Raw genomic sequence first — 9,500 nt, 5'->3', positions numbered from 1 at the left:
TCACCATATTACGTTTCCAAGACACAAAAATAGGTATACATTGTACATGATTTTGTATGTTCTCATAATTCTGTGCCGATAATGGCAGGGGTTCATAAGTGTGTCCTAGCTTTCTTCTCTATTGCAGTTGTTTCAGAGATTGGTAATGAGGCTGCAACTTTGCTCGGCTGGTCTATAAGCCGCTTGTGTTGATTTGTACGGCTGATTTGTTGGGAGAGAAAAATATTGTACCATGACTGATAAGCCCGCTTATATAAGCAGCCGAACAGGGCCTTAGACCGACGCGTGGATTTACGGCCAGAGTATGGCTAATCTTGCCCCTCAAGTCTTGGCATTAGTTTCCAAAAGGAAAAGGAACAAGAGAACAGTTCTGGAAGCTTTAACTAACCTTACATGGGTTAGGGATAAATTGTCCTGTTCGCTTGGCTGATAAGCCATGGCGGCTGAAAGTACTGTTGGCTGATTTGTTGTGAAAGAAAAATACTATTCGCCGTCTGAAAAAATACGGCTTATAAGCCAAGCGAACAGGGCGATTCAGGGCGCCTTCTCTGTTGCATTTTTCACTGAATATTTTGCCCTTTGGTATATCATCTTAGAAGTACAACTACAACCAGAGGCGGAAGACGCTCATGTTTGGAGGTTCTTTGGTGATGGGCATTATTCAGCAAAATCCGCCTGAGAGGATTTGGAAAACTTGGGTGCCTGAGAAATGCCGTTTTTTCATGTGGCTAGTGATCCGCAAAAGGTGTTGGACAGTTGATCGGTTGGCACGAAGAGGCTCCCTCACCCTTCCTGTTGTCCCCTTTGTGACTAAGAGGAGGAAAATATTAACCACTTGCTGTCGACATGCATCTTTGCACGAGAATTTTGGTTTTTCGTTCTGCGCCGAGTTGGACCACAAAGTCTCACTCCCTATCTGATGAGATCTCCTTTGATGATTGGTGGGATAAAAGCTCAAGAAGGGTGCCTGATCATTTAAGAAAGGGTTTCAATTCCATCATCAGCTTAGGGGCTTGGACATTATGGAATCTCGCTGTGTTTTTGACGGTGAACCTCCTAACCTAGCTAGGGCACTATTGCTTGCTAGTGAGGAGCTTCTTTTTCGGGGTTTTGCTGGGGCGAGAGGCATAAATCATCTCCTTGCCCAGGGGCTGTTTGTGTATTGAGTGTGGTAGCTGGTCGTCTCCAATTCTGGTTAAGAGCGCGACTGTTTGTTTAGGATCCTAGTGGTTTGTGTTTTGCGTGTGTAAGGTTTCTTGTATAGATTCTTGCCCTTAATATAATGATACGCATACGTGTTTGAGAAAATAAAAGATAATGGCGGGGGTAGGGAACGGAAATCAGGATAGTCTCATAAATTCATGACAATATGTCAATATTTGTTAGAAAAGTGTGTTGGAACACGTTGTATATGCTACGATTAATTACTGGCTAACCTATACTTAACTAGCTAATCAGATCATGGGTGAATAGGAATTCCATCTGACAAAAACCTGGAGCTGGAGTCAAATATATCTAGCTCCAAGATAGAAAGATGAAGGGGGGATACAACACAATGCACTACAATTATCAAAAAACGATTGTGGCTACTGAATCTCAAAGATTGTAGAATCAGCCTTCCCAAGTACGCTATGGCCAGGTCGATGTGCACAGATCGGTCTTGCTGGTATGTACCTTAAGGCTGTCAGGTTTTGAGTTGAGCAATCCTCTGTGGCACACCATCAGCTGGTTGCCTGTTCGGTTGGCTGGTTCATATCGTTGCTGGTTCGTGAAGAAGTACTGCTGGCTGGTTTGTGTGAGAGAAAAATACTATTCCGGCTGGAAATTTACGATCGTTTACGACAAGCCACAGCCAAACGAACAGGCTGTGGATCGTTCACATACTCAGATATAGATTCCTCCTGCAAAGTACGTATTTAATACACCATTTAGCATGTCAATAATAATTCATTCAGTCAAGATATCAACTTATAATGTATGTAACTTCAGTGCATTCGATGAGTAACACCAAGATTCTGGAACAAGCATCATGGTTCTGAAACCTAGGAGCCGTTGGACCCTTGTGGAGTCGTAGCTCGTAGATCATGTGGAGTAGGTTGTTCGGCCAGAAGTCCAGAACAATGTCATGCGAAAATGAAAGCACAGGAAAGGCAACCGGTAGTAACATAATAGCAAATCTGTACACAAAATCTGTTATATAATAGAAGAGGACCCTTTAAATGAATGGAGTCAGTATCAACTTCTCCTGCCTGCGTCTCTCTTTTGTTATTGTTGGAACCAATCAGCATTGCTGATTTTGATAATAACTCGCTGGTTATGCTTGGCAATAGGAGTAAAAATCCACATCCCAGTATTTTCATATAATAAGGTAATTAGGGAAGTAAAGTGTACTCTATCTAACAATCAACATTAGCTTTTTGAGTTCCACCCTATTATACTTGACTGACACCTTTTAGTTTCTCTTTCACATTTGTATTGGTTGAAAATTAGTAATTACCAGGTGACAGCAGGGTCATCTAACATCTTGATAGACCAACTTGAATCAATTGGTATATTATAGGATATGGTTATTGCACTTACATCTTTCTCTCGCTTTTGTTTGATGACCACACACTGGGAAGCACTGATGCTTTCGCTCTTCAGAAAGTTACGAGTACTTGAGAGTGGCTCACATACATGCAATCTTATGCAGTAATCTGCACTTGGTTTCTCAAGGTCGTCGCCACTGTCATTTACTCTTTCCCTGCGACAGGATGCAAGAACTATTAGTACTAGAGAAATTCACAGCCAGTAATTCTACGTCGGTATCAATACAAGATAAACAACTTGCACCCTTTGAACTTTTGATTTACATCCCAACAAAAGAGAAACAACTCTGTCCTGCTCCTACCCACCGCATAGGATATGCACACTTAACTCACGATCATACAGTAAAACTAAAGACCACTGAAAAGTCCTTTAGAATATTGGGAGAAGTATTGCCTTGGTAAGGAAGCATGCTGCCGCAGCTGTGGGCTAGTCTTCTCACCCTTAGAAGCACTTTCTTCGAGATGAGCGAATTGTCTCTTGAAACGATCCACCCCACTGTCAATAGTGCATCCATTACCATTGGTACAATTACAACAGCCCCTCAACTAATTAGCTTTGCAATAGAATACTCCTTATCATGCTCAGCAAAGTCCAATGCTTGGATTCAATATACAGTGCATCAAAGATACAAGTTCATTCCGTTTGAATAGAAAAGAAACTTGGATAAAAACAAAATTGTTTAGCATTTAAAAGTTTTGATATGCTGTTCTCTAATGTATGTAATTTAACAGGTGATTTGCGCTATGGGAGCACTTCACCATGTTAGGTTTCATTCTGCAATTATAAGAGCAATGATCTGCACTAGCCTTCTATTTTTTCATGTAATATGGCGAAGTTCTCCCAAACAGTGCAATTTTATATTACCATTGCAACATGTTAAAGTTCAGAGTAGAGATGTCAAGTAACACCAACTAAAAATAAACATTTTTACCAAATTTTACCCAGTGAGAAAAAATTAAGATAGCACACATCTTTCAGAAAAAGGAATTCGACTATGTCTTTCTTTGTTGTGGTTCTCAATACTATCAAACAAATGAAGTATACTATAGACTTTTCAAAGACAGTATAATCCGCATTTAAGAAGAGCAACAGAACAACACGCACACACCTCGGGTACACAAAGCTCGCCTTATCCCCATCACCAAGAAACTCCTGCAACATCTGAGGATGGTATTCCAATGTCTAAACAGATACATCATGAATTAGTAACATAATACCATAATAACCACAGTAGAATTAACTAAAAGTACCTCTCTGTAAATTAATTCCCGAACATCATCTCTGGCCAGCTTCCTTCTTTCAAACTCAAACTCAAATTTTGAGATTGGTTGTGTTATCGGTTCACGTTCAGAATTTGCTAATCCAGTAAAGTATGGATCTGTTAAGGCCTTGAATTCCACTATTGTAATATCAGTATTGAGCATAACTAATAATACAACATTTTGAAACTACCGCTTCTTGCTGACATTGCTACTACCTCTGCAGCAGTTGGTCGATCCTTCGGATCAAAAGCAAGTAGACGTTCAAGCAAATGAAGAGCCATTGGATCTATACCAGGAAACTTCTGCGTAAAAGGAACTGGATGCTTTTTTCTCATGTTACCCAAGTATCGGCGAGCCTTTTCATTTCGAATCTACAAATGATAAAAGGGTGAAAAATAGCTTAGAGTAGCAAAAACGGTTGCACTATGATTGTTGGACCAAAAGGAACACATTAATCCCTTCATCCAAGAATAGTAAGCATATTTTGATAAAAGAAAAGTCATGCAAAGTATACTTTGAACCTTAATTTCTCTTACAATAGGTTGTCAATAGCTAAAGAGTCAACGCCATCTCAAAGGCACTTTGAATACAAATGTATTGAAGCAAGTTTTATGACCTAAACTTGCATATAATTTTGACTAATTGTTGGTCAAAATTTGTAAAATGTGATTTTTCCAAATCAAAATACGTTTATCATTCCTAAATGGCGGGGGTATATTGCTAACAAATTAAACACACTATGTATCGACTGAAACACACTTATATAACTTATATTATCATCAAAATAGGAGCCAAGAAACAAGGAAGTAAGCCTAACTCAACTGGTTGGGTGGGAGATATGGTGAGGTACCCAACCATCCAAGCTCAAGTCCTCTTCAACTAGAGTTTGGGTGCCTGTTTCCTTTTTATTGAAAAACCACCTAGTTTCTCCTACGGTGGTCTCATATTTTTTATGTGGGGGGTTGGGGGGGGGGGGGGGGGGGGGGGGGGGCAAGAAACACACTATAAAAAAACTCGACCGGGGGGGTTAAGATTGCCCCCACAGCATTACAAATAAGAAGAAGGACCTTCTCACCCGGCCGAGAAAACCCCCGAACCCCCGCCCCCACCCTTACACGGTGGCTTTCCGTCGCCCAAGTGAGAATTGGGCCGGTGCCCCCCCAGTGCTTTGGTTATGGGGACGGACGAGGGGATTTTTTTAACCTCAACCTGAAATTCGCTCCCACGGGGAGTCGAACCCAGGACCTGAGGAGTGCCGCTGGGTCACCTAACCGTTTGAGCTAGGCACCCTTTGGCCAAGAAACACACTATGTATTATTAAATTCAAATTGAGTTCAGTTCAACTTATACATGAGACAAGCAAAAATAGAAAACAACCATTACAACTACAATTGCTTAAATAACACTACAGTGGTAGCTGAAAGGCCAGAAATTTAGCCAAGACTGGAGGAAAGTATTCAATACCCATACCATAATGGATTGTATCATATAACATGCATACCAGAGAGCCTATGCTGGCTTAGTATTTCAAGTGTGGCCTTGCAGTTGAAGATGGAAACCTCCAGAAAGTCTATGCTGGTTCAGTAAATCAGGTTTGGTCTTAAATTTGAAGATGGATACATCTCTAGCATTTTCTTCTTCTTCTTCTTCTTCTTCTAGAGTGTAAACATTTTTTTTTCCCAAACTCAACATACAAGGGTGTTTATTTTCAGTTAATCAAGATATGGCCAATGCTATGGTTGAAATCAAATATATAAGATTTGGACTTCACATCGTGAACTACAGATTTTTCAACAAAACTATTATTAACATTGCATATTAAAACTTGATTTTCACATGATTTAGACAGAAAAGTAATAGAAAAACCCTGGTCCTTCACATGAAATGGGAATTTAGATGGCCTTGCATGTCAATTATCAGTTTAAAAGGAAAGTGACTATGTTCATGTAATACCTATTCTGCTAATTTACACAGTTTTACTATTATATTGTATGGAAATCATTAACTAATTAATTAAGCTTCTGCATTGTCAAAAAGCCTCATAACCAATGCAATGCAAACTTGGAGAAACTGAATAAACAATATATACCTTCACAGTGGTTCCAACATAAATGCTTGTATGCAGCCAGTTGTGACCTAAGTAAGCGCTTAACCTTTACAGTTGACGAAAATAGCAAACTGGTCGAGGTGCAGATAATTCTAAATGTTATAATTATGCTATGAGCCAATTGTGTTAGATTATATTGGGGTATCTCCAAATATGGTAGATTATGATCATGTAATCCCAATTTGCCTTATCTCAAAGGGGACGCTTTTTGCCCCCTAATCAATGTACTCCTATATAATCTGCCCACGAGACTTAGCAATGCAATTGACTATTACAACAATTCTATTCCTCCTACGTGGTATCACGAGTTTAGGTTTAGATCCTAGACCACAAACCCTAAAACTTCCGTTTAACATGCCCCAGGGAGATTGCCCATGAGGATCTCCGCCAGGGGCAACACCGCCTGCACCTAGGGCTCGCGTTGCCAATCATGTTGATTGGCCACCCTGGGGGTCTTTTCCTGATCCTTTGATTGGGGTTTTCTCTCTTGCTGGTCGCTGATCAACATTTCCTTTCGAATGTGGGTTTCTTCTCCAGTCTCACCATCTATGCTGCTCCCGTTATGACTGTGAGGGGGAATGTTAGAGTATATTAGGATATTTCTAAATGTGGTAGATTAGGATCGTGTAATCACAGCTTGCCTTATCTCTAAGGGAGGCTTCTTGCCCCTTAAGGAATGTACTCTTATGTAATCTGCCCACGAGGCTCAGCAATATAATTGACTATTCCACCAATTCTATTCCTCGTACAAATTGTACCTCTAAATTATCCAGTTCTCTAACCATACCTCAGCAGCATTGAGCTATAGTTCTGAATCTACACACGCAGCCTTAGTATACCTTAGTTTGCAATATGATGCCAGGGGTAAAACAATAACTTTCTTAGCATTAAGATGAGGCAATCTTATTTTTTCTGTTATGAGAGATTCTGAATAAAAGATAAGGCTCCAACTCTCCAAGCCTGTAACTGATTTTCTTATACTAGAAGCAGGGAAAGTGAACCGACCCTGGAAAGTGATTCTGATGAAGGAGTGCCAAGTAGATCTGTCATGAGATCCAATTGATGTACCACATTCTTGCCAGGAAAGAGAGGCTTCCCTGTAAGCATTTCAGCAAATATACATCCTATGCTCCAGACATCAATCGCAGGAGTATACTGCAAAATTAAATGTTAAGTTGTAAATTCAGCAAAATTAAGTGTTGTACTCCTACACGAGAACCTTCCATTTATGAACTTAACATTCATATAAAGGTTCTCCTAAACAAATCATATATCAATAAAGGGCTAGTGTAAGTTTTGTCAGGATGAAAACTATCCGACCTTTGAAAAGAAGGAGCCACATAATTCTGGAGCACGATACCATCTTGTTGCCACATAATCCTGTGATTAAATTACACATCAAGAACAACAACTTAAACTGTGTGGCTGCTCATCGTATCTCACAATATATGTGCTCTGGTTTGTGATTTGGTTACCGTCCAGAATATTGCTGAAGGTGTATCGTTGAAAGACACCCGAGCAAGGCCAAAGTCACAAATCTTGAGCTTGCAGTCACCGTTGGCGAGAATGTTCTTGGGCTTGAGGTCCCGGTGGAAGACATTGGCTGCGTGGATGTACTTCATGCCGCGGAGCAGCTGGTACAGGAAGAACTGGTGGTGCTCGGGCGTGAGGTCGTCGTTGGCCTTGATTACCTGGTGGAGGTCGGACTCCATGAGCTCGAAGACGACGTAAATGTCGCGGAACTCGCGGCGCGATGGCGGGAGCATGATATGCTTGATCCGGACGATGTCCGGGTGGCGCAGGAGGCGGAGCAGCTTGATCTCGCGGAGGATGCGGGTGGCGTCGGAGATGTGCTCGAAGACGTCATTGATCTTCTTGATGGCGACGTGCTCGCCGGTGAGGGTGTCGAGGGCGGCGGCGACCACGCCGTAGCTGCCCTTGCCGACCACCTCGGTGACCTCGTACCTGCTGGCCTCGCCGTAGTCCGTGAAGAACGGCGCCTCCCCGGAGCCCTGGTCACGCCACGTCGACGGGGACCGAGCCCATCAAATCCACACTCCGAATCCGGATACGCGTTAACCGAAGAACATATCCCGATTAAGAGGGGATTTCGGTGCCAGCCCGCACCTTCTTCTCGTCCATGGCGTCGCGTGCGTCGCCCCCGTGCCGATCCGGCGGGACGCACCCCTCGCCCTCGGCGGCGTCTCCCTCTCGCGCGGGGTGAACCGTCCTGCTGCCGGTGGCGACGGTTGGGGCCGCGGTGACGGTGAGGGAGGAGGAAGAGGGGGAGGCGCCGGGGTGATGTGGATAGGTCCATTTTACGTACGGCGGGGGAGCAGAGGGGAAGCGCGCAAGTGGGCAGCGGACGCCCGACCACGGCGGGCGCGCGGTGCGCGGGCAGCGCGGGAGCGGGAGCACTGCGGTCAGATGAGCCATGGCACGACGTGACGGAGTACGGTGACCGGTGACGGCACCGGGCATTCCACAGATTTCCCAGCTTGGGCTTTTAGATTTCTGTATACTACGATAATGGTGCGTCTAAATGGGCTACATTCAGACCCGTATAGTTGCCCAACAAGCGATCCAAGGCAACGTTTCACCAAAATCATCAAACGGTCCAGAAGGCCGAAAGCCCGAAACCGCCTGCCCAAATACAAGCGATCCAAGAGCGCTTTTGAAGGGTCCATCCATTATTCTGCGCAAGTTCTATCATACTCCCAGCAATTTTATAATCAAGAAAGACGCTTAAGAGTGGCTTATATATGATTTTTATAAAGAAAAACAATTGATAGTACAAACATGTATCGCTTGACATAAAATTACCTTTTAAAAATATTAAAAACTAATCTAGTCATCTTCTTCCTTCAATCATCGACCGTTTGCTAGTCATCAGGAGATATGGCTAAGTAAATTGTGGATGCTAGATTTATTTGTAAGTCATTAGTGTAATAGCTGCTCATGGTAGTAATAGTTTTTTTTAATCAAGTTTTAGTTTCACTGCAAATCATGTTTTATTTCTTGAGCTTTCAAGTATTTGTGTGTCCTTGGTGTGTCTTATGTTATTTGAACCTGGTTGTAAGAGCCACTATATTTGACCAGTGAACAATATCGCTTGAACTTATCAGCCTGGCTTATCAGTTATGGTACAATATTTTTCTCTCACAAAAAATCAGCGATAAGTACTTTCAGCCTGGCTTATCAGCAAAGCGAACAGGGCCTTGTCTGCTTCAACTTGTCGACACCTTATTTGATTTATTTGTACAATTGACCGTTGGCCTGAATGTCGCAAGCACATAAATACTTGGTTCAGTAATTTTTGTTCTTTGCAACCAGCAACACAAGTAGCTACATAGGTTGAACTTAGTGTTTATCACCTAGTTTAAATGCACTTCAGGGACTTAAACACCTAAGTACTTTTTTAGGTGGTTGTACCACTGCTTATCTCTTGTAGTGTCTCAAGATCACACGTGAACTTGGCTAATAGATATGCTTATTAAACTTGCTCTTAGTGATCAAGAGTGGCACCTCTAGGCTCTAAGGAT

At 42.4% G+C, this 9,500-nt stretch overlaps 1 protein-coding gene across 4 annotated transcripts; it reads right to left on the bottom strand.

Moving 5' to 3' along the window:
- Positions 1 to 1,389: 1,389 nt before the first annotated feature.
- On the bottom strand, positions 1,390 to 8,385 carry LOC136450230 (mitogen-activated protein kinase 16). 4 transcript variants are annotated; one of them, XM_066450597.1, is made up of 10 exons: positions 8,086 to 8,385; positions 7,434 to 7,970; positions 7,279 to 7,338; positions 6,964 to 7,113; positions 4,067 to 4,222; positions 3,840 to 3,977; positions 3,698 to 3,771; positions 2,983 to 3,084; positions 2,581 to 2,743; positions 1,390 to 1,901 (listed from the first exon to the last, which is right to left on the bottom strand). In XM_066450597.1, exons 1-10 carry the CDS (start codon positions 8,098 to 8,100, stop codon positions 1,827 to 1,829), a joined length of 1,470 nt encoding a protein of 489 aa, XP_066306694.1. In that variant the 5' UTR covers positions 8,101 to 8,385; the 3' UTR covers positions 1,390 to 1,826. The 4 variants fall into 4 exon arrangements, with proteins under 4 accessions (XP_066306694.1, XP_066306693.1, XP_066306695.1 ...); XM_066450596.1 differs by lacking the exon at positions 1,390 to 1,901 and having other exon boundaries at positions 1,957 to 2,743; XM_066450600.1 differs by lacking the exon at positions 1,390 to 1,901 and having other exon boundaries at positions 2,605 to 2,743; positions 3,029 to 3,084.
- Positions 8,386 to 9,500: the final 1,115 nt, after the last annotated feature.

This window comes from Miscanthus floridulus, chromosome 5, assembly GCF_019320115.1.
Source record: "Miscanthus floridulus cultivar M001 chromosome 5, ASM1932011v1, whole genome shotgun sequence".
Taxonomy (NCBI): domain Eukaryota; kingdom Viridiplantae; phylum Streptophyta; class Magnoliopsida; order Poales; family Poaceae; genus Miscanthus; species Miscanthus floridulus.
This window is presented reverse-complemented; position numbering and strand designations above follow the sequence as displayed.